Source organism: Leucoraja erinacea, chromosome 4, assembly GCF_028641065.1.
Source record: "Leucoraja erinacea ecotype New England chromosome 4, Leri_hhj_1, whole genome shotgun sequence".
Classification (NCBI taxonomy): domain Eukaryota; kingdom Metazoa; phylum Chordata; class Chondrichthyes; order Rajiformes; family Rajidae; genus Leucoraja; species Leucoraja erinaceus.
Genome location: NC_073380.1, coordinates 78,502,439 through 78,528,563, shown reverse-complemented (window position 1 = coordinate 78,528,563; position 26,125 = coordinate 78,502,439). Strand labels below are relative to the sequence as shown.

Sequence of the window (26,125 nt, the reverse complement as noted above, 5' to 3'; positions counted from 1 at the left end):
CAATTGCGTTAAATGAAGACATTTTGAAATGGAGAGGAATTAGACCAATCACACAAAATAGGTTTCAGGAGGGAAGTTTCACAATGATTTATTCAGAAGTTCTCTTTCAATCGATAATATCGAATTCCATCTGCAGACACCACAGACAAACTCTGGAACACCGAGGCACTGGTGGCTTGTTTAGGATTTAGCTTGGGTTCAGATGCTGGGGACTGAGTGGCAGCAGTGGCGCAGAATCCAGGCCAGTGGCCTGAAAATACGCCTTAAACTAGCGAACATTGGACGCGCAATGAAGCAGCATGGTTCAATTTAGAATCAGAAGATTGTCCACAGCTGTCTTGTCCTGGGCTTGCACATCTCTGAAGATATTTCATGGTCCGAGAACACTGATGTAATTATTAAGAAAGCACATCAGCGCCTCTACTTCCTGAGAAGATTACGGAGAGTCGGTTTGTCAAGGAGGACTCTCTCTAACTTCTACAGGTGCACAGTAGAGAGCATGCTGACCGGTTGCATCGTGGCTTGGTTTGGCAATTTGAGCACACTGGAGAGGAAAAGCAGTAAACACTGCCCAGTCCAACATCGGCTCTGACCTTCCTTCCATCAAGGGGATTTATCGCAATCGCTGCCTTAAAAAGGCTGGCAGTATCATCAAGGACCCACACCATCCTGGCCACACACTCATCGCCTGCTACCTTCACGTAGAAGGTACAGGAGCCTGAAGACTGCAACGACCAGGTTCAGGAAAAGCTATTTCCCCACCGCCATCAGGCTATTAAACTTGGCTCGGACAAAATTCTGAACATTAATAGCCCATTATCCATTATTTGCACTTTATCAGTTTATTTATTCATGTGTGTATATATTTATATAATGGTATATGGACACACTGATCTGTTTTGTAGTCAATGCCTACTATGTTCTGTTTTGCTGAAGCCAAACAAGAATTTCATTGTCCTATCAGGACAAGTTCTCTTGAACTTGAACTCTTGAACTCATGAAACCCACCGGTGTCAAAAAACATTCCAATCTGGATTTGGGATTGAAGTTCTTTTACAGTAACATTTATCGAAACAAAAGGAAAGTAGCAATCCTACAATGGTAAAAAAAATGTTTAGTCGAAGTTATTTTTTTATTGCACCAAACAAAAAAAAATAATGCGCTGGAGTAATTCAGCAGGTCAGGCAGCATTCAAGATGGGCATCGTTTTGGTTCTTCACCCCTCTTCAGACTGATTGTCGGAGAGGGAGCAAGCTGGAAGATAGGTGGAGGCAGGACCAAGTTTTGCAGCTGATAGGTGGATCCAAGTGACGGGGAAGGGAGGTGGTGATAGGCAGATGACAATGGCCAAAGATGAAAAGACAAAAAGTGTGAATAAGGGAAGAGGCGCCTAATGTGAAATCAAAGGGAGGAATATAGACGGAAGGGGTAGGGAGAGATGGATGCGCATCGAGATGGAGGATAAATGTTATGGGAGTGCGAGGGTCGTTGTAGGTTAGCTACCTAAAATGTCGAGAATTCAATATTCATATTGTTGGGTTGTAAGCTCACAAAGCTGGCCATGAGGTGTTGTTCCTCCGGTTTGCACGTGTCTTCACTTTGACAATGGAGGAGGCGCAGCCATAGAAAGGTCAATGTGGAAATGGGAAGGTGAGTTAACACAGCAACTGAGAGATCCCGTAGGCCGAGGCAGACTGAGCACAAGTGTTCAGTGAAATAGTGGCCTCGGCTACTCTTATTCTCACCCATGTAAAGGTCACATCAGGAGCACTAAATGCAGTAAGACGAGGTTAGAGGAGGTGCATGTCTTTTCATTTATTTCCTTTGTCCAACCATCTGCCTATCAAATCCTCCTAGACTGTGTTCACCTATCAACTGCAAAGCTTCTTCCCACCCCACCTCTCTTCCAGCTGTTTCCTTCCCAAACCACTGCAGTGTGAAGCATCCAAACCCGAATCGTCACCTATCCATGTTGATGAGCGAATAGAACGCTGGAAAAAAAGTTTCCATATTCATAATGTTGAGAGGACAAAATGTGACCAACAGCATCCGGTATTCAAAGATTAGAACATCAACTCGGGTCACTTTCTGGTCTGTAGAAGCTCGGACTGCTACTATTAGTGTTCAGACATTCATGAATTCAATCGAATTTCACTGCACCTTAATTGGTGCATGTGACAATAAACTGACCTTTGAACCTATTCTGCAACAGATTCACTAGAACTGCTGGTGCCCCATCCTGGAAGAACAACTATGGATCCAGCTGGTAGAGTGATGTCCGCTCTCAGGTTGATTGAAAGATTCAGGATGGAGACAGGCCCCTTTAGCCCACCGTGTCCACGCTGACCATCAATCACCCGTTCATACTAGTTCCATGTTATCCCACATCAGCATCCATTCCCTACAAACGAGGGGAAATTTATCAACAAGCCCACATATCTTTGGGACGTGTCAGGAAACTGGAGCACCCAGAGGAAACTCAGGCGGTCACTGGTAGAACATACAAACACCACACAGACAGCACCGGAGTTCAGGCTTGAACTAGGCATTCTGGCGTTGCGAGGCAGCAACTGCTACTAGTTGTGCCACCCCTCAGCAGCAGAGGTTTGCAGCAATCATCTTCCTGCTCCTCCACGGTTACTGGTTTTGCCTGGCAACCAACACCGACTGCTCAAACCACCCTGGATGGCTCTTGCCAAGAGCTCTTCTCCCCATCCTGCAGCAGTGTAACCATGCCCTATCTTTCAGTTCTGTTGGACTATAAGGGGATGCTCTGTATCGTGCCCAGGAGTAAATGAGTATTTGATGGGCCTGAACTCGCTGAAGTTTCGAAGGACGGGCAGGGACCATATTGAAGCTTACTGAAGAGTTGGATAGAGTGAACGTGGAGAGGATGTTGCCATGAGTGGGAGAGTCTAGGACCAGAGGCCGTAGCCTCAGAATAAAAGGATGTACCTTCAGAATGGAGATGAGGACTAACTTCTTTATTCAGTGGGTGGCAAATCTGTGGAATTCATCGCCAGACTGCAGTGGAGGCCAATTCAATTGATATTTTTATGGTGGAGATAGATAGATTCTTGATCAGTACAGGTGTCAGAGGTTATGGGGAAAAGGGAAAAGAATGGGGTTGATAGGGAACGATAGATCAGCCATGATTGAACACGTATGATTTTCGACTTGATGGCCTAATTCTGCTCCTAGAAATTATGACATTTTTGCAAATTATGGACCCAAGGGAATTTGGCCCAAATCTTTGCACCCAATGCAAAGAAGTTCTGCAGCACCTCACCCAGTTCCCTTTAGCAGCTTTAAGACCTGGAAAGCTTCAAATGCGTGTAGAATTATAACAACAGTTAGAAGATGAAAAATCAAATTAATCTCCTTATATATTCGTTAGAAGATGCTATCTGGAGTGCTGAGCTCCAAATCTGCTAGGCAGACATTAAAGTCATCAGAGTTGCCCATTCTTTAAGGTTTCTGGTTAAACTAATTACTCTGAAATGAGAGATATTATCCTGGGCATTCCCCTTACAGCACAGCATTAATGGGTGAATAATGGGCACACACACAAATTGAGAAGTTGCTTACAGAGATAGGTGTCAAAGGAGAAGGAAAAAATATATATATCCATACCTAGTTGGGCGGTTTGGGTAATAATTGTCTTTAGTTTAGTTTACATAGAAACATAGAAAATAGGTGCAGGAGGCCATTCGGCCCTTCGAGCCAGCACCGCCATTCATTGTGATCATTGCTGATTATCCACAATCAGTAATCTGTGCCTGCCTTCTCCCCATCCCCCTTGATTCCACTAGCCCCAAGAGCTCTATCCAACTCTCTTTTAAACACACCGACCAGCACCCGTAGTCAGGATCGAACCCGAACTCGACTGCTACGCTACCGTTATTTTAAAAATCAATTCAGGAACTCTGGCATTCAAACATTGCAGTCAGATTTTGCAGGCTTAATATTGCATATAATCAAGGACTAAATTGCACAAGAAATACCAGACAATACATTTTTCAATAATAAATGCAAGTTTTATCTTGATAAAGATGAGGTGTTGATCCCACTCGTTAGCAGTCTCATCAGATTATCTTCGTGAATCTACTTGGAGTGTCAGCATTGGCATGCTTTAATTTGCCGTCCAAAAACTAAGACCCTGGATACAAATACAACTATATATTAGAAAATATAACTGTATTTTCTGAATAGCCAGCCATCGTAAGCCACTTGAGCTAATTCTTGAGGTGTATGATGAGTGTGGATTGTGTTGCCTTGTCACTTATGATATTTAGTTTTAGGATACAATTTCTTTTTACAAACTTGCAACTGTTTAAAGCTGTTCACTTTTTATCAAAAAACCTTGCGATCATTTTATAAAATGGGTCTTAAATTATCGAAAATATTTTACAGTGCCCTGGAACAAATTCGCTAAATATTGAGTTATCAAAATAAAGCTTTGTAGCTTAGCGGCAATAAGCAACTAATTTCCAAAAAGCCGCCTAACATTGGGATTTCTAAGCAATATGCAGAATGAACTGGAACAGTATTGTTCCATGGAGTGATTTCTAAGCAAAGCAAATGGATTAGAATAGTCAGGCAGGCTATAAGTCTGGATTGATGCATTGGGGATCTAAACTTTGGTTGAGTACAGGGATGTTGAATATTATTTTGAGCTTGTGGAACATGTCCAGTTTCAAAGGCAGCAGCAGTGGACATTCTAACATCAGGACATCAAGAAACAAAAAGACTCAACCACAAATGTAACACAAATTCTCAAAAGAAAAATAAAACACAACCTAATTAAAGACAGAAAGGTAAAGACACTAATGCTGTAGCAGTTAGTTGCGCAGTACAGGAATGTGGATCAGAAATAGAGCTGCCACATGGTTAAAATTCTCCTTTAAAGCACTTGTCCTATTGCCCTTCAGAATTAGTGTTATACCTCCACCACATCAACCAGATAGTTGCTGCACAAACACATTAAATACATTTCTCAAATTAATATACAGTTCACAAAGTGACCTTCAGCTCTGGATATTTTTTTTCTGTGCACTCCATATTAAGGCACCCTTCCTTTGCATTACTTTTTGAAATAGACTTCAGCCAGCAAACCTGATTAGCAGGTGCTGGGCCTGATTATCACCATCAACACACGTATACATTCAATCAATATAAACAACAGACTCAGTAGCCTGGTTCAGTTTCTCATTGCCAACATTGCATTAATGTCCCAAATCAGGTTACGTAGTTGATCCATTATTTGCTTCAGGTGCTGGTTTTTCTGTTTAAGTTTCTGCAAAGAAGAAAGACAAAAAATTTAGGAAACCATGATGTCAGTAACAGACCTCTTTTACTTTATTTGCCAGCGCTTCATAGGAATGCCTCATTGCTAACATGCAGATTAACAGACTCATACTGGACACTTCCTCATCAACGGACCACAGTCTGTACAAATTGGTAGCAACACTTCTTCCTCGATAACCGTCAGTACGGGAGCACCTCAAGGCTACATGCTCAGCCCCCTGCTCTACTCACTCTATACTCATGACTATGTAGCCAGACACTGTACAAATTCCATCTTTAAGTTCGCCGATTATACCATCATTGTTGGACAGATTTAGGATGATGAGGCAGATGACTGACCAAATGGTTCCAGCACAACAACCTGGCTCTCAATGTCAGTAAGAACATGGAACTGATTGTTGACTTTACAAGAGGAAGGATGAGGACGCACAAACCTGTCTATATCGATGAAACAACGGTGAAGTCAAAAGCTTCAAATTCCTGGGTGTGTACATCTCTGAAGGTCTTACCTGAACTTAGTACACTGATGCAATTATAAGGAAAGCTCATCAATGCCTCTTCATTCTGGGAAGATTGCGGAGATTTGGTATGTCAGAGAGGACTCTCTTGAACCTCTACAGGTGTACAGTAGAGAGCATACTGACTGGTTGCATCACGGCCTGGTTCGACAACATGAATGCCCAGGAGTGAAGAAGACTGCAAAAAGTTGTGAACACTTTCCAGTCCATCATGGGTGCTGACCTCCTCACCATCAAAGGAATTTACAGGAGTCGCATCCTCAAAAAGACAGCCAGCATCATCATAGACCCACACCACCCTGGCCACACACTCATTTCACTCCTGCCATCAGGAAGAAGATATAGGAGCCATTAGGCTATGAAACACTACAACCTCCAAATAAGCTCTGAACTACATAGACTTGGAGGCATTGGTTTTGTTTTTTTTGCATTATTATTGTTTGATGTATGTATCTATGTACAGTATGTATGTAGGAGTTTTTTCGTTTATTACATTGTTTACAGAGTACTATTTTTACATGTTTTGTTGTTTTGCTGCAACTAAGAATATCATTGTTCTGTTTGGGACATATGACAATAAAACACTCTTGACTTAAAAATAATCAATGGAAGAAAATTCCACACACAATATTCCCTCTGGAATTTTTTTTCCATTTACGGATTACTATTCATATATGATAGGTACCAAGTCAAACAGACTATTTCCTGAACAGGGCAAAAGTCTCAGTAGTTTAAGGTAGTACAGAGCTGGGAGAGGAGAATAGAAATTCTCATTGCAGAGAGTGGTGAAAATTGCCCAACGCATCACCGGTTCCATGCTCCCCTCCATTGAGTCTGTCCAAAGCAAGCGCTGTCTGCGGAGGGCGCTCAGCATCGCCAAGGACTGCTCTCACCCCAACCATGGACTGTTTACCCTCCTACCATCCGGGAGGCGCTACAGGTCTCTCCGTTGCCGAACCAGCAGGTCGAGGAACAGCTTCTTTCCGGCGGCTGTCACTCTACCAAACAACGTACCTCGGTGACTGCCAATCACCACCCCCCCCCCCCGGACACTTATTATTTTTTTTATTCAAATCGTTTGCTATGTCGCTCTTCAAGGGAGATGCTAAATGCATTTCGTTGTCTCTGTACTGTACACTGACAATGACAATTAAAATTGAATCTGAATCTGGAAATAACCATGTAACCAATAACCAATTATTAACATTATTGCAATGCTTTTCCCCCCTTCCAATGACTTCGTTCTGAATGTTTGTTCATTTTAAATAATTGTAAATAATTGTCTGTCCGAAAACTATTTACCAAAGCACAAAGCTACAAGCAATATCTTGTTTTTTTTTTTCTTTCATTAATTCCTGTGATAATCGTAGCAGAATATCCAAGGCTTCTAGTGACAGCTGTAAATCCACTGTGATATAATCATAATAGGATGTTCAAGCATCTTAGGCCACCTAGATGTAACCAACAAAAGAAATGTGAGACGTGTGAGGCATGTGTGTTCGTATTAGACAAAAAAATCCAACATTGAAGACTTGAATGCTCTGCTGGGATTATCACAGAAATAAATGAAAGAAAAAAACATGAATAGACGTTGCTTGTAGTTTAGTGCTTTTGTAAATTGTTTTAGCACAGATACTTGGAATGTATAAGATGAATGAAGGCCAGCTTGGACACGATGTGTTATAAATAATTAAAATGACGGAACTTCAGGGACAAAATCCATTTCCATTTATCTTAAAATCTGGTTTTGCAGAAACTTCTCAAGGGCTCATAACTCTTTCTGGAGGCAGCTACAACTCCAGACACCCTGGCTAGGGGTCTGTTGTTTTGGGGGAATTTCCTTGGAAACACAAGAGCTTCAGAAGTTCTGCTTTGCCATTACAAGGTAGGAGAGGGTGCAGACATAAAATCCTCCCTCCTGAATTTGGAAGAATGTCTGAGAATGGAGGAGGCTCCAAAGTGAACAGAGAGGTAGGACTTGCCAGCAACACAATGAGGGGAACTGTTCATGTAGTCTGGGCACGTGCACTGAAGCTCTCCCAAAAAGAAACCAGGTTGATTGATCCTTGTCCCAATTACCCCTCCATCTTCATCATTGTCTGAGGCTGCACTGGCATAACAACCAGTTTGAAGAACTATTATCGGTTGGAGGAAGGGGGGTTATTTCTTCTACAAACACAAACAATTCTGTGATAGAACTATATACCATACATTTCATTAGATATTAACATGTGTAGTGAAACACAGGGTTTATGCGTTAATCCACTGCCCTTCTAAATTTGTAATTTTTGAGAAAATGGAAATTGTAAATCTGCAAACCTTGGCAGTGAAGACAGGCTCGCAGAGCACATTGGCCATCATTATGGCCAAGCATGGACCTTCTCACAGCCAACAGTTGCAGGCCTGGAGATGTTGTGTCTGGGAGGTTGTGTCTCACAAATCTGATTTAGATTTTTGAAGATGTGACCAAAAAGGTTGATGAGGGCAGAGCTGTAGATGTTGTATGCATGGATTTCTGCAAAGCATTCGACAATGTTCCACATGGTAGGCTGCTCTGGAAGATTAGATCACATGGGATCCTAGGATACCAGTGATGTGCCTCAGGGTTCGGTGCTGGGCCCGTTACTGTTTGTCATCTATATCAATGATTTGGGTGAGAACATACACGGCAAGATTAGCAAATTTGTAGATTACACAAAAGTGGGAGGTTTTGCAGATAGTGAAGATGATTGTGAAAATTTGCAGCAGGATCTTGATAGATTGGCCAGGTGGGCTGAGGAATAGTTGATGGAATTTAATACAGAGAAATGTGAGGTGTTGCATTTTGGGAAGTCTAACATGGGCAGGACCTGCACAGTGAATGGTGGAGCTCTGGATATCGTTATACAATAGACAATAGACAATAGGTGCAGGAGTAGGCCATTTGGCCCTTCAAGCCAGCACCGCCATTCAATGTGATCATGGCTGATCATCCACAATCAGTACACCATTCCTGCCTTCTCCCCATATCCCCTGACTCCGCTATTTTGAAGAGCCCTATCTAGCTCTCTCTTGAAAGCATCCAGAGAACCTGCTTTCCCCACCCTCTGAGGCAGAGAATTCCACAGACTCACAACTCTCTGTGAGAAAAAGTGTTTCCTCGTCTCCGTTCTAAATGGCTTACTCCTTATTCTTAAACTCTGGTCCCTGGTTCTGAACTCCCCCAACATCAGGAACATGTTTCCTGCCTCTAACATGTCCAAGCCCTTAACAATCTTCTATGAGATCCCCTCTCATCCTTCTAAACTCCAGAGTGTACCAGTCCAGCTGCTCCATTCTCTCAGCATATGACAGTCCCGCCATCCCGGGAATTAACCTTGTAAACCTACGCTGCACTCCCTCAATAGCAAGAATGTCCTTCCTCAAATTAGGGGACCAAAACTGCACACAATACTCCAGGTGTGGTCTCACTAGGGCTCTGCAAAACTGCAGAAGGACCTCTTTGCTCCTATATTAGATTCCTCTTGTTATAAAGGCCAACATGCCATTCGCTTTCTTCACTGCCTGCTGTACCTGCATGCTTACTTTCTTAGACTGATGTACAAGGACCCCCAGATCCCGTTGTACTTCCCCTTTTCCCAACGACGCCATTTAGATAGTAATCTGTCTTCCTGTTTTTGCTACCAAAGTGGATAACCTCACATTTATCCGCATTAAACTTCATCTGCCATGCATCTGCCCACTCCCCCAACCTGTCCAAGTCACCCCGCATTCTCATAACATCCTCCTCACAGTTCACACTGCCACCCAGCTTTGTGTCATCTGCAAATTTGCTAATGTTACTTTGAATCCCTTCATCCAAATCATTGATGTATATTGTAAATAGCTGCGGTCCCAGCACCAAGCCTTGCGGTATCCCACTAGTCACTGCTTGCCATTCTGAAAGGGACCCGTTAATCCCTACTCTTTGTTTCGTGTTTGCTAACCACTTCTCTATCCATGTCAGCACTCTACCCCCAATACCATGTGTCCTAATTTTGCCCACTAATCTCCTATGTGGGACCTTATCAAATGCTTTCTGAAAGTCTATAGAGCAGAGGGATCTAGGAGTGCAGGTGTATGGTTCCTTGACGGTCGAGTCGCAGGTAGATCGGGAGGTCAAAAAGCCTTTTGGCGCATTAGCCTTCGTCAGCCAGAGTATTGTATATATAAGTTGGGAGGTCATGTTGCAGCAGTTAGAGTATTGTGTTCAGTTCAGGCAGCAATTAGCGTAATGTGTTCAGTTCTGGGCACCGTATTATAAGAAATATGTTGTCAAGCTGGCAAGGGTACAGAGAAGATTTACGAGGATGTTGCCAGGACTTGAAGGTCTGAGCTCTAGGGAGAGGTTGTGAAGGCTGGGGCTCTACTCCTTGGAGTGCAGGAATATGGGGGGTGATCTTATAGAAGTGTATAAGATTATGAGAGGAATCCCTGACTGCTGTTCAGACCTGAAGATGGTCATCTCAGCCGGATTGTGTGGCGAGTGCGCTAAACCTTATTTGATGAGTTAGCTAGTTATTTAATTTTTCAGAATTTGAGAGTTAATTATTAATAACCATTAATGCTTGGTCATTCCACGTAGGAACCAACCATTCTGCCTCTTCCCTAGGACCCTCCCCCAGTTTATTGCCCTTCTAGTTCTGACATATTGTGGTCACTTGCTGCATTGTTTCATTACAGGCAGGATCTCCATTAACACCACAAAACGTTGATATCTGTGAAACTAAGTCATGCCCTTACAATCAGATTTTAACATTTAAAATTAAAAAAATGCCATCAGCAAAAGATAAGCGATGCTCGCGACAATGGCTCGCACAAGTTGAACAGTCACTACTACAGTTATTCACTTCAATATAAAAGCCAAATGTTTTGCTTCACATAAATTTGAATTGTGACATTTTAACTTAAAGTTAACTTTTTGACCATTGTTACCACAATGCTTCTCTTTGGAGATAAAGGATGCTTGTACATTAACGATGGAAGTCACACATGTCAGCTTCAAAACTCTTACAAGGCAGCAATAAACACTCTCCAGATCAACATGTGGACTAAGATGTGGAATTCTCAGGAACCTTACTCTATATGACACATCCTCAAAGAGCTTCAATAGATTAGCCAGTCACAATTTTCCTCATATACTCATGTTGACAATCCCAATATTATTATTTTTTAAGTCACTTTATAACATATCTCAAGTCAAGTCAAGTCACATTTATTTATATAGCACATTTAAAAAAACAACTCTCGTTGGCCAAAGTGCTTTACATTTGTTATAAGAATAGTATAAACAAACAAACTACATACATATATACATATAGCCCTCGCTCAGTGGACATCAGGAAAGGCTTGGGAGTATAGATAAGATTTTAATCTTGCCGTAAAGGAGCCAATGGAGGGGGCAGTTCTGATGGGAAGGGGGATGCTGTTCCACAGTCTAGGAGCTGCAACCGCAAAGGCGCGGTCACCCCTAAGCTTATGCCTAGACCACAGGAAGGTTATGCCCTACACCTTCACCAGGCAGCAGGAGGGGGACCTTGAGGAATGGTTCCAGCAGAATGCCATCCTGTACGATAAGGAAAATGAGGGGTACAGGGACAAGAATGGCATGCTTGCCAACCACTGCCCCACAAGTGTGCTTAAAGTTCCATCTTTTGTCAAAGCTCAGCCCCACTCTCTACCAGTCATCTGGTGTACTGGGACAGTCCATCACATCATCTCCATTCACCCATTGAGACCTCTTCTTGTGCTTCCTCTTCACCCTTACTCTTCCCCTTCTGCCTTTCTTAATAGTGTTTCTGAAGCAAAAGGGCTACTGCCGGTTGCAATGCCCGTTGAAGGTGGTTGCCGGAGGTTGCAACCTCCGGCAACCACCTGCAACCTCCGGCAACCACCTTCAACTAGCATCGCAATCGATTTCGACTAAAAAATTACCGATTACCAACGGCAACTTATTTTTAGTCGCGGCCGGTTTTGAATTTTTTGAAGTAATCGCCGGAACATAGAAGCGGAAACCACTTTTACGACCATTAATCATTAGGGAGACTGACAAAAACCTCCGGGAACCGCACGGAAACCTTGGGTGGGGCGCAAAGTCTCCAGAGGTTTCCGTTCAGGTTTCCTAAGTGGGACAGGGGCATAACGGTTATATTTTTGTAATCCATTTTTATAGGTGGTGAAATGTGCTACTTTATATGTTAAGGATTGAACTCTTCCGTAAATTATGGAAGATCATGCATGCAATTCTGAATTGACAATTTTCACTAATTTCCCAAATTTCAATAACCTACAAAACATTAGTTCCACTACGATGGATATCAGCGATATTAAAATCTTGGAGAAAAATAAACATCTCTGGCAGTTTCAGCATCATCCACCTCACCCCTGCCTCCACCTTCACGTTAATAAAATGGGGAGGGTCATGTGGCGGCTCCAGGTCGCAACCCAATGTCACAACAAAGCATCGGCTCTAGAGGGCGGCGTCTTGGTGTGCGAGGCGCTAGTCACGTGGTCGGTACCTGAGTTGGTATTTAAGGCCGGGTAACCTTGGAGGAGTAGGGAGCTGTATTGGAGAGGATAAACACGTCTAGTGCACGCAACTCGTGTCCGATTAATTTTTGGCTGGACTCCTTCGCGTCCCCGCCACAATGGATCAGCAGAAGGAAGGATACTTCACTTGTTTTAGGGTTAATTTGCATTTATGAAAAAGAACCAGAATCTCCCCTCCAAAAGAGGTCGATGGGAAACTGTTCTCTAAAGAGGCAACGGAGAAGTATTGTGGTTTCTGGAGAGAGGAACTTTAATGTCCCGACTGGCCATTTCACACTTTGGGGTTTCATTTGCAAGGCAAAATCTGATGCAAGAATAACTATTGATCTGCTTCTCGACTGTTCAGTCGAGTGGCAAACCCCGATGAGGAGATATTTAAAAAAAATGTGGTGGCTTGTGGTTTTAAAACAATGCCCAGTTTTATTATTTGAATGTGTCATTGGTACTATCTCGCTGGCAGCTGTAGTATGTACAGACAGGTTCCCATTAGTGATCTACTGGAACAGCTGAAATGGTCAGAGATCCTCCTATTTACAGATTTCAGCAAGCAGAATGTAAACTTCAAAAGGACTTTTTATTCTCCCCCATAAACCTTGAACAAAGGATAATCTCCCACAACCTACTTTCTTTTTTTAGACACATCAATAAAATGTAACAACACCAATTATAAGGAAACAGGTGGCACAGCAGTTTATATACATTTCACTCTATTTTTGGAACCCAGCCAGATTAACAGGATGGAATTTCCCTTGCTATTTACAGTATATTGCTGCTGGCTACTAAATCAGACCAATTATCTCAAATTCTAGCAAGTCCTTGTCTGAGAAATGTTGCAACGATGCTAGTGCAGCACCACTTTCTTTCCATCGTTCACTTCCCGATCTCGTTGAGCATAAAACTTTACAGCAAATGATTTCCATCTCGTCTGTCCGCTAGTGCTTTTGTAAACATTAAAACAATTAAAATATACTTGGATAAACCTTTCAAAGTGTTTCTGTACCTTATTTACCTCCACTATTTCCCGCCTCTCTTCACTTGCCAAACGGAGTTGATTTGCCAAGCTATGATCTTCATGTTTTGTACTTTCATCCTCCACATAAGGAATAAGTTGCTTAGGAGATATAAACAAAATATAATTAAACCAGATTCACTTTAAGCATTATGCATTGCCTTCTCAACAGTGAGCACTATTTAACTCATCTCAACTTGTATCTTCAAATGTAACCTTCTGAAATTTCATTATACTCTTTAAACATATACTTGGAAATCAGATTTCAGCTTTTTCAGTGTGCTAAATTATCACATATAATGCTTTGTTTAAGAAGGAACTGCAGATGCTGGAAAAATCTAAGGTAGAAAAAAATGCTGGAGAAACAGCGGGAGAGGCAGCATCTATGGAGTGAAGGAAGAGGTGACGTTTTGGGTCGTGACCCTTCTTCAGACTGAATGCTTTTGTCAACTTGACCCTCACAAAAGATTGCAAAATAGCTGTAAACATGTGTGCATTAGTGAGATCTACACTCAAAAAAAAGTAATCATAACCTGTCTGTCGAAGGAATACTTCCAAGCTATTAAAGATGCCTCCATTTGCAGCATCACAATCAGAAAAGGAATTTGGGTCTTGTGTGGCAGTCTTAAGCCCCTGTCCCACTTAGGAGACCTAAACAGCAACCTCTGGTGACCTTGCCCGCCACCCTAGGTTTCCATGAGGTGACAGGAGGTTTTGGTCACTCTCCCTAATGGTCGAAAGTGGTTTCAGCGTGGTCGAGGCTTCATCTTGGTTGCTGCTATTTTTTCATCATGTTTAAAATCGGCCTTCACTAAAAATAGGTTGCCGTTTTAAAAATCGATAATTTTTTTGTGGCAGGTCGAAGCCGGTTTTCTTCATAGTTGAGGAAAGTTTCAACATATGCGTGGGAGGTGGTAGGAGGTTGCCGTGTACCCACACGTACTCGCGTACCTGAAACAACAGTGACAGGTCTCCCCCGCACAAAGGTTTAGGCAAAGAGATTTGCTTGTGGGAGAACTGGGAAGGGGGAGGGAATGGAGAGAGAGAGAGAGAAAGCAAGGACTATTTGAAGTTGGAGAAGCCAATGTTCATACTGCTGGGGTGTAAGCTACCCAAACGAAATATGAGGTGGTGTTCCTCCAATTTGCGCTGGGCCTCACTCTGACAATGGAGGTGGCCCAGGACAGAAAGGTTAGATTGGGAATGGGAGGGGGAGTTAAAGTGCTGAGCAAGCGGGAGATCAGGTTGGTTAAGGCGGACTGAGCAGAGGTGTTCAGCGAAACAATCGCCGAGCCTGCGCTTGGTCTCGCCGATGTACAGGAATTGACATATGGAACAGCGGATACAGTAGATGAGGTTGCAGGAGGTGCAAGTGAACCTCTGTCTCACCTGGAAAGACTGTCAGCGTCCTTGGATGCGTGGGGGGGGGGGGGGGGGGGGGGGGGGGGGGGGGGGGGGGGGGGGGGGGGGGGGGGGGGGGGGGGGGGGGGGGGGGGGGGGGTAAAGGGACAGGTGTTGCATCTCCTGTGGTTGCAGGGGAAAGTACCTGGGGAGGGGGTGGTTTGGGTGGGAAGGGACGTGTTGGCTAGGGAGTTGCAGAGGGAACAGTCTCTGCGGAAAGCAGAAAGTAGTGGAGATGGGATGATGTGGCCAGTAGTGAGATCCCTTTAGAGGTGGCGAAAATGTTGGAGGATTATAAACTGTATGCGATGGCTGATGGGGTGGAAGGTGAGGACACGGGGGACCCGGTCCTTGTTATGAAATGGGGGGAGAGGGAGCAACAGCTGAGCTGCGGGATATCGAGGAGACCCTAGTGAGGGCCTTATCTATAATGGAAGAGGGGAACCCCTATGGAAAACCTCATCCTGGGCGTAGATGCTGTGTAGACGGAGGAATTGGGAGTAGGGGATAGAGTCTTTACAGGAAGCAGGGTGGGAAGAAGTGTTATGTAGATAGCTATGGGAGTCAGTGGGTTTGTAGTAGATGTCCGTTGTTCCAGGTGTCAACTCCTGTACATCGGCGAGACCAAGCGCACGCTCAGGGATCATTTCGTTAAACACCTCCGCTCAGTCTTTTATGAATATATGTGTCTTTACTAATTACGCAAACTTTAGAAAAACCAAGGCAGAAACTTGAATGAATTTACTAGTTTTTTTCAAATCCGACAGCTCAGAATTTCTGCTCATCTCAAGGAATGCTCACATAAAAGCCAGTCCCAGCTTTACACCATATTGGGATTTGGAACAATTATTTGTAAATTTTAATACCAAGATGCAGGGGTTATTATCCAAAATGCAGTGGTTTACTTCGCACAGCACTGAAACTCTTTGTGTAAATTAAATGTTCGTATTTTGCACACACATTTCATGATTGTAGAAAGATTTGTTGATTCAAGTTAATTTGCTGCACCCATAATAATAATAATAATAATTTTATTTATAGAGCACTTTAAAAACAAACATAGCTGCAACAAAGTGCTGTACATCACTAATCATTGACAAAAAAGTTAATACACACCAAAAATAACAATCAAAAGAAATAGTAGGAAAAGACAAGTAAAATAAAGAAACATCAAAAACACCACAAACAGAAGCAAAGCCTCAGGCATGGTCAAAAGCCAGGGAATACAAATGTGTTTTAACACTGGATTTGAAGATGGACAGTGAGGGGGCCTGTCTGATGTGCAACGGCAGGGTGTTCCAGAGTGCCGGAGCAGCAACAGAGAAGGCTCTATCCCCTCTGAGCCTCCGACTAGACCTCGGTACCTCCAGGAGCAGCTGACCAGCTGACCTGAGGGACCGGGCAGGAGCGTATGGGTGGAGCGGCTCAGAGAGGTAAGGCGGGGCGAGCCCATTCAGAGATTTAAAAACAAATAACAGTATCTTAAAATGAACTCGAAAGTGCACCGGGAGCCAGTGTAGGGAGGCCAGAATTGGCGATATGTGCTCCCTCTTTCGAGTCCCTGTTAAAAGGCGAGCAGCAGCATTCTGAACCAACTGGAGACGAGCCAGTGAAGAACGAGCAACACCAAAATAGAGTGCGTTACAGTAATCCAGCCTAGATGTAATAAAGGCATGGATTACTGTCTCAAAATGCTGCCGCTCGAGAATGGACTTCACCTTCTGCAGCTTCCTTAGGTGAAAGAAGCTGGACTTAACCACCGCGCATATTTGGCGATCTAATTTAAATTCACTGTCCATCCTAAAACCCAGGTTCACAACTGTTGGCTTCACGTACCTTGACAATGGACCTAAATCAACAAATGGAGGTTCACGGCAGCCATTGGGATCAAATAAAATCACCTCTGTCTTCTTTTCATTAAATCCAAAAAAGTTTAGGGCCAACCAGGACTTAATGTCATCAAGACAAGACAGAAGCGATTTTACAGAAAAGGCGTCTTCCCCCCTCAGCGGCAAATAAAGCTGGGTATCATCTGCATAACAGTGGAAAGAGATGCCATGCTTTCTAAGGATGGAACCCAGATGAAGTATGTACAGCGAGAAAAGCAGGGGCCCCAGAATCGAACCCTGTGGAACCCCATATGACAGGGGAGCGGAAGAGGATTCAAACCCAGCAAGGCTAACACACATGGTTCTGCCCGCCAGATAGGACCTGAACCATCCCAGGGCACTGCCGCAGACAAGGCTACAAGGGATGGTTCAATGGTCCTTTATTGTCACGTGTACCATTTAAGGTACAGTGAAATTTAATTTACCATAGTCATACCAGAAAAAAGCAACAAGACACACAACTACATAAAAGTGAACATAAACATCCTCCACTGTGGCTCCCCCACATTCCTCACTGTGATGGAAGGCAATAAAGTCTTATCTTCTCCTGCAGATGGGGCAGTCGAACCAAGGTAACAGCAAAAAGCCGCTCCTCCTTACTTTTCATTTACCATGGGTTGGGTCCCCCTTCAGCTGTTTCTTACCTCCATTGAGACAGGATCTAAACCGGCACAGTTTTCATTGCACTTGTCATAAACCAGTCGCAACTTCCTGAAGAGCACAGACAGCTGGCGAAGGTGTTCTTGCAGTTTCCCCTGCCTATCCTGGTGGGTGGCAACGTGATATGACACACCATTTGGCAGCTGCAATGCAGAAAGCAGAAATTGAAGTATTTACTGTACAAAAATAAATCATCACTTCATTAGCTGCAGGCAACCATTACAAATCCTTCAGAACATCCCAAACAGTACTACTTGGAATTATTAAATTACTCAGGACAAGTCAATATGCGCTATGAAAGCTATTTATTGATTTTTTATCTCTGAGGTTCGCCACTGACATTGAGCTTTAGCTGAGTGTAAGCATAAACTTCAATGGGACAGTCAAATGGTGAGCATCCAAACAGAAAAAAAATAACTTCTCCGCCAGAAGAGCAGGATGTTTTTCTTAGCCGAGATGCAGGCAGCAGGAAAACTGATGACAATCCAAATGTTTGTTCCAATTCTACTTTTTCCTGACACATTAAACCGACCAGACCTGATTCACATCTTCCACCCTGGCGCCAGTCCTTCTGTCAGACTTATTCATGTTTTTCCCTGGAATTTCCACAGCTCAGACCTGGCACGGTCACTGGCTTGAGCCAGCAGCACTGTCCTCTGTCCTGTGGCCCCTGTGCTGCACCAGTTCGCTCACAGACTTCTGACTTTTTTTCTTATTGAAAGATACAGTTTGGAATCCGGCTACTCGGCCTGAGGCCACAATGACCATCGATCAACCCTTTCTATATTATTCTACTGTTGCATCCACACCCTACACATCAGGGGCAGTCGAGCAGACACCAATTGACCCTACAAATCTGCACCGTGTTGGGGTGTGGGAGGAAAGCGGAGGAGCTGGAGGAAGCTCACCAGTCACTGGGAGAATGTGCAAACTCCACATAAACAGCACTTGAGGTCAGGATCAAACCCAGGTCTTTGGCGGCGTGAGGCAGCAGCTCCTCCAACTGTGCTGCCCTTAAAGGCAGGTCTCTTGCTTGCTGAGCCTGTGCAAGATCTCATTTATAAACAGGCCCTATTGAAAATAATTGGAATAAATGGAATTCATGGGAATAAGTTGATTTTTCAGTATTTGATTTAATTCAGTAGGTGTATGTGTGTTTTTATTAAATTATCTTAATTTTTTTTTGTGAAAAATAGCATTTTTATTGAGGTAGTAGGTAGGTAGCCCAAGGCTGGTTGCAGCCCAAGGATCAGAAGCATGTGGGGAACCAGGGGTGGACTGCTGCCTGATACAACATGGTGCCAGGTCACAGTCTGAAATACTCTTTTCCTCAATCGACCAACGACCCTTTTGGCTGTAGAGAGTCACTGTGAACAGCTCATGGGATCTGGACCAACTCAATCCAGCCAAGTAACACGAACATGACGTGACTGACAACATATTCTGCAACACCCATAGCCTTCAAAAGTTGTTATAAATCAGCTGTCTCTCCGAAACACTGGCATTATTCATCACAAACAGGCCCTATAGCTTTGAAAAACCAGAGGGCAGAGAAAGAAAAGGCTGGAGGATTGTTGAGGGAAAGAATAGTTCTGATATAAACTGTGGAATCTCCCAGCGAAGACCAGCAACGTACCGTTATTTGACACGTTAAATGGACAGGGATAAAAGATCCATTCTTTTGTTATTGTGTAACAATCTTAGATTCTGTCCAAAATGGTGCAGGGTCCCAAGTGAACCAAGATGGACCCATTTTCAATTTAAATTAGTTTAATAATATTAATAAGGGAAAAAACGACCACTATGCGAGACTTAGGATGAAGGATCGGTTGCTCAGGTTCCCATTTTAGGATCACATGGCAATGGGGAAAGTACTGAGAGGAAGATGGGGATGGACATCCGTGCTTTCACTGGGGTCAGGAAGGATGCTGGAGACCAAAGCTTTCACTGTGGGTCACAGTGTGTGTCATAAGCAATGGCAGGACAGGGCTGCGCTGTTGATGGTACAGTGCGATAGACTTACATCACAGGTGTGTAACTTCAGCATAACATTGGGAGGACCTTGTTATTCTGGGATTGCCCAACTACAGTCACTCTGGCGTCAATGTTATCAAAGTTCCTGCACAGTGGTCCAAGAAGAATACAGAGCAGTGGTAACATCCTGTGGACTCACGAGCTGCCTCAGGGGTACAAGGGCGATTCAGAAATTGAATTTTTAAAAAAAAATAAAACTGGAAATATTTAACAGTATGAAGAGAAAGAAAACCAACATATCAGACTAAAGACCCCACATACCAGTTGGTGGCTAGCCTCCCTTTCAGAGATGGAGACAGCGCGATCCAGAGAAGGATGGGACTAGTCAGAGATGGACCATGTGACGGTGAGGGCAGGATGGAAATTGGCTGCAGGAGTAATGGAAATTGTCGAGTTCAGCCCAAGTACAAAGGCAGCACCAAAGCAGTCATTGATGTGCTGGGAAACGAGTGGAGGGAGTCATCCCATGTAGGACTGAAACAACAAAACTTCCACATAGCCCACAATAAGATAATAGGCAGAACTTAGGCTCTTGTGAGAGCTCATAGCTGTACCTTTAATCTGGAGAAAATGAGTGGAGGTGAAGGGGAAATTGTACATTGTGGGAACTCCAGGATGGTGTGTGCCTCCTTGGTGCCAGGATCCAGGAAGTCTCGGAGTGACTGCACTGCATCCTCAAGAGTGAGGGGGAGCAGCCGGAGGTTGTTATGCATGTTGGCACAAATGATATAGGTCGGAAGAGAAAGGAGGTTCTGCAAAAATAATTTACGAAATTGGGTAGAAGACTGAAAAGCAGTAGCTACAGGGTAGCGCTCAGGATTGCTTCCGGTACCTCGTGGTGGTGAAGGTAAGAATAGGAAGATAGGGGAAATGAATGTGTGGCTGAGGAGTTGGTGCAGGGGGCAGGGATTCAGATTTCTGGATCATTGGGAATTCTTCTGGGGCAGGGGTGACCTGTATAAAAGGGACGGGCTGCACCTAAACTGGAGGGGGAGCAACATCCTTGCGCGCAGGTTTGCTAATGCTACACGGGAGGGTTTAAAGTAGATTGTTAGAAGGGTGGGATCTCGTGCAGGTCAGAGGCACGTGAGAGGCTAGAAGTTGGTATGGAGGGTAGTGTGGACAGAATAAGTAGGTGAAAGGCAGAGAGCGAGGAGGAGGGTTGGTTTAAACTGCACGTATTTTAATGCAAGAGGCCTGACGGGCAGGGCAGATGAGCTTAGGGCGTGGATAGATACGAGCGACTGGGAAGTTGTAACCATGACTGAAACCTGGTTAAGGGAGGGGCAGGACTGGCAGCTGAATGTTCCGGGGTACAGGTGCTTCAGGAGAGACAAGGGTGTGCTGTTGATGGTACAGTGCGATAGACAGAGGAGGAGGGGTTGCGTTGTTGGTTATGGAGAATGTCTAACCTGTGGTCAGAGGTGGCATTATAACGGTTCGTCTAGTGTAGCTAGAGGAACAAGGGATGATTATCTTGTTGTGGGTGTACTACGTAAGGACGCTTGGCTGACGAGGGAAATTGAGACGTTAGTCAAAAACAACAAGGGTGCATGGGAGAGGTATAGGCAGCTGGGATCAAGAGCATCCCTGGAGGAGTTTTGGGAACTAAGGAGTAAATTAAAAAAGGAAATCAGCAAAAAGGGGCCAGGAGATAGCTCTGGCGGGTAGCATTAAAGACAATCCAAAAAGATTTTATAAGTACATAAGGGGGAAAAGGGTAACTAGAGAGAGAGTGGGACCTCTCAGGAATTAACACCTCTGTGTGGAGCCACAGCAGATGGGCAAGGTCCTAAATAAGTATTTCTCCTCTGTCTTTACCGAGGATAAAGACAGTAGGATGGAGGAAATTGGAGCAGTCACTGGAAGTGTCTTGAGAGCAGTCACGGTTACCATCGAAGTACTGGAGGTACTGTAGTGTTTGAAAGTAGACAAATTTCCAGGGCCTGATCTGATATATCCGAAGACATTGTGGAAAACTAGAGAGGAAATTGCGGGAGCCCTGGTTGAAATTTACGCGTCATCCTTAAATACTGCAGAAGCGCCGGAAGACTGGAGGGTGGCAAATGTTGTACCTCTTTTCAAGAAAGGCTGCAGGAAAAATGCTGAGAACTATAGGCCGGTGAGCTTAACATCAGTAATTGGTAAGTTACTGGAGAGTATTCTGAGGGATAGGATATACAGGCATTTGGATGGGCAATGACTGATTAGGGAAAGTCAGCATGGTTTTGTATGTGGGAGGTCGTGTCTCACAAATCTGATAGAGTTTTTAGAAGGTGTGACCAAAATGGTTGATGAGGGCAGAGCTGTAGATGTTGTGCACATGGACTTCAGTAAGCAAATTGGCTCCATGGACAGAAGCAGAGGGTGACAGTGGAAGATTGCTTCTCAGACTGGATGCCTATGATTAGTGGTGTCCCTCAGGGTTCAGTGCTGGGCCCGTTACTGTTTATCATCTACATCAATGATTTGGATGAGAACATTCAAGGCAAGATTAGCAAGTTTGATGATGATAAAACAGTTAGTAGTTTTGCAGATAGTGAAGATGGTTGTGAACAATTGCAGCAGGATCGATTGGTCAGGTGGGCAGAGGAATGGTTGATGGAATTTAATACAGAGAAGTGTGAGGTGTTGCATTCTAGGACGTTGAACAAGGGTAGGACTTACACAGTAAATAGTAGTGTTGTAGAGCAGAGGAATCTAGGAGTACAGGTGCATGGTTCCTTGAAGGTCGAGTCGCAGGTAGATAAGGTAAAACTTTGGCCTTCATCAGTCAGAGTATTGAGTATAGAAGTTGGGAGTTCATGTTCCAGTTGCATAAGACGATGGTGAGACCACATTTAGAATACTGTGTTCAGTTCTGGGCACCATGTTATAAGAAATATATTGTCAAGCTTGAAAGGGTTCAGAAAAGATTAATGAGGATGTTGCCAGGACTAGAGGGTGTGAGCTGTAGGAAGAGGTTGAGTGGGCTGGATCTCTATTCCGTGGAGCGCAGGAGGATGAAGGGAGATCTTATAGAGGTATACAAAATCATGAGAGGAATAGATCGGTTAGATGCACAGATATTTTGCCCAAAGTAGGGGAATTGAGGACCAGAGGATATAGGTTTAAGGTGAAGGGAAAAAGATTTAATATTTAATAACTTTTTCACACAAAGGGTGTTGGGTATCTGGAACAAGCTGCCAGAGGAGGTAGTTGAGGCTGGGACTATTGCATTGTTTAAGAAACAGATAGACAGGTACATGGATAGGACAGGTTTGGAGGGATATGGACTAAGCGCAGGCAAGTGGGACTTGTGTAGCTGGGACATTGTTGGCTGGTGTGGGCGAGTTGGGCCAAAGGGCCTGTTTCCAAACTGTATCACTCTGTGACTAAGTTTAGCCAGGCAAATTAGCATATTGGAGGGGAACTGGTTGGGACTCTGCCCCAGGAATAAGCAGAGGGCCCTCAGGCCATCCTTATGTGGGATGGAGCTGTAAAGGGATTGTATATCTATGCCTCTATGAGGGCAGCAGTGGTGTCGCAAATAAAATTGGGAAGGAACTGGACCATTCAAGGCAGATAGAAATGTGTGTTGGGGTAAAAGCAGGCTGAAATAAGGTGTCTCAGTGCAGTCGACGAAGGGTCTTCAAACTGGAAAATGGACTCGGTTTTCCCTCCCATAGATCCAGCCTGATCTGTTCACTATTTCCAGCATTTTCTGCTTCTGAGGTTCCCTGCTAAATTTTGGATTGGTATGAAATAACTGCCAATTTTGCATTTCACTCTGAAAAAGAAAATGGATGTCTATTGCATGAACACTAGGGGGGGGGGGGGGGGGGGGGGGGGAGCATTATGCAATTAATTTCACAGCAGTTCGGAACTGTATTAACTCATCACATTGACAGCATGTGAACATCAGCTGCATAACAAATCCAATAACCTCAGTGAACATAATGAGTGGCTGCATAATCACCCCTGTATGATATAATATGCTTTTCAGGAGCAATGGACACCAATCTGGATTTTTAAATAGTATAAAAATTAGAAATTAGAAATGTTCACACAAGAAATGGTTGAAGAAGAGCACAAAAGATTTAAGGTGAAAAAGAGCTGACTTCTGTGGAAGAGGATCCAAGCCAATGTCATACCCTGAAATTTTAGTTTACCTTTATCTTATTTAAATAAAATCCTCTGGAATTTATAACCAATTTTACTGCACAAAAGGGATCACATGGGATTTCTGTCGTCACTGTGCTGAAAGGCTCAACTGGCATCTGGAACTCACCATACTTAGTGAAAGATTCATAAGCTGCATTTTAGGTTGCCAAGCAATTAACAAAATACCAGGTTGCCAAGGGACGTGCAATGAAAGTTCTGTGGATTCCTCGCAAAAATCCTGGCAACATGAAGATTTATTTTTATGTTATTGACAGGACATGTTCAATGTCAGCAAAGGAAATGATTTTCGGAGCATTTCCCAGGATGCCAACTGTTAAACAATCCAAAGTACAATCAAGGGAAGTGCGAAGTTTTGTTAAAATTGGGAAATATTAACAGCTGTCAAATTAACAAGAAATCAGCAGTAAAAAATTAGTAACCATTGCACCTTTAAACATCAAGTGCCTCATGTAGATGCTTTTGATGGTGACACATGGAATCTACTTAAACTTTCAAGGATGTAGAGGCCCTGGCAGGTCTTCTTCATGACCACATTCATGTGTGAGGTGCCAGATGTCCTCAAAGCTGAGTGGCAATGCCCTGAGCAGAGGCAAGGCGGGAACTGTACCGTTGGTAACGTGGGTGTGTTAGAACAAGCCCCATTCACAAAACCTCTTGAAAGCCGGATAAACACTCTCCCCAACTTTACCATCTCTTTACGCTACCCAGATTTTACAGAATATCTCTGACATTCAAAACCATTGAAAACCTGTTAACAAACTTTACTTTTAAAACGTGGATCGCATTTGAAAGGTTCAAATCCTAAAAAAAAACAAAAAACGAATTTAAATCCTTTAACATGCTGGAAATAAATGTTACAGAAATTAAATTAATATTTTTCTTTCCAGCAACCACACAATTGGCCTTCCAATAACTGGGGATTTGGATCCCCCTTCAGGTTAAATGTAGCAAGGGATCAGTTTATAGCTCCCATCAGATACAGACTGGGAAATCTCAGCAAGATCCACAGATTCCTTGAGATACAGGTTGAGATATGCTGGCAACTCCATGGGCTGTACATTTTAAGGTGTTGTTTGGCATACCCTAATGTCCAGAGCTGAAACTGCATATCATTTTTTTTGAATACACTCATTACTTTGATCAAACAAAAAAATCACCTGACAGCTCTTGCAATGGATAATGGTTTCATATAAAATAAGATAAAGCACTCCACCTCCTGGCACAAAGGGGAAAATGTTAAACATTCATACAATGAAGGAATAGTAAATTGCACCGAGATCACAGCCAACATTCCTAATATGCACCATCAGCAGACATTACCAAGAATGCAAGTTTGTATAATGTGCTTTAACTGTTGCAAAATTTGAGTAACTAAATGGTGAAATGTGGATTGTTTGTGTTGGTGGCGGTATACATTTATTATGCTGTCAAAAGTAAAAGGATCTGACAAAATGTATACCAGGACGTTTTTGGAAGCATGGGAAGATGTTGCTGGGGTCCGTGCAGAGATTTTTGTGATGGACCAGAAGACTGGAGGATGGAGGTACTTGTGCCTTTTATTAAAGAAGGGTTACAAGAATGAGCCAGATAACTGATATGGTGAGTCTAACATCAGTGGTGAGAAAGTTACTACAGAGGATTCTGAGAGACAGAATCCATCTGCATTTGGGAAGGCAAGGATTTTCAGTTTAGTTTAGTTTAGAGATGAAGCATAGAAACAGGCCCTTCGGTCCACCGAGTCCGCACCGACCAACGACCCCCACGCATTAACATTATCCGACACACACTGGGGACAATTTACATTCATACCAAGCCAATTAACCTACAAACCTGCATGTAGTGTGGGAGAAAACCAAAGATCTCGGAGAAAACACACGTGGCCACGGGGAGAACGCACCAACTCTGTGCAGACAGCACCCATAGTCGGGATCAAATCCAGGTCTCTGGCGCTGTAAGGCAGCAACTCTACCGCTGCCCCAATGATTAGAGGAAATCAGCATGCGTTTGTGTATGGTAAATTGTCCCACGAGTTTTTTTTGAGGAGGTTACTAATAGGATAAATAAGGACAGAGTGGTAAATGTTATCTACATTGACTTTAACAATGCTTTTTGACATAGTCCCACATGGTAGATTGATCCAGAAGACCATATGGGATCCAGGATGATCATGCTATGTAATACCAAACTAGCTTGGTGAAAGAAGTCAGAGGCTGGTAGTGGAGAGTTGTTTTTCAGTTTGGAGGCCTGTGACCAGTGGTATGATGCAGGGATCAATGCTGGGTCATCTGCTGTTTGTCATAAACATTAACAATTTGGAGGAGAGCATAGGTGGCGTAATTAGGAATTTGCAGTTGACACCAAAATTAGTTGTGCGGTGGTTAGCGAAGAAGATTGTCTAAGATTACAATAGGATCAAGATCAATTGGGAAGAGAGCAAAGGACAGACGGAATTCAACTCAGAAAGTGTTAAATTATGTCTTTCGAGAAAAGCAGGCAAATAAGGCTTGCTCAGGAAGGCATCTTGGTTGAAATGGATGAGTTGGGCTGATGGTCTATTTCTGTGCTGTACCTCCATG

General features: G+C 43.6%; 1 protein-coding gene across 3 annotated transcripts in view; it reads right to left on the bottom strand.

The window, feature by feature from the left end:
• Positions 1-3,951: 3,951 nt before the first annotated feature.
• Positions 3,952-26,125, bottom strand: part of med30 (mediator complex subunit 30) — a 34,154-nt gene continuing 11,980 nt past the window's right edge. The window contains exons 2-4 of one of the 3 annotated variants that reach the window (XM_055634595.1): positions 17,336-17,494; positions 13,402-13,503; positions 3,952-4,159 (exon numbers count right to left, since the gene is read on the bottom strand). In XM_055634595.1, the coding sequence (XP_055490570.1) occupies positions 4,133-4,159; positions 13,402-13,503; positions 17,336-17,494 (288 nt within the window). In that variant the 3' untranslated portion in view covers positions 3,952-4,132. Of the gene's footprint in view, positions 5,297-13,392; positions 13,504-17,335; positions 17,495-26,125 lie in introns of all 3 variants that reach the window. The other 2 variants (XM_055634596.1, XM_055634594.1) reach the window with 2 other exon arrangements.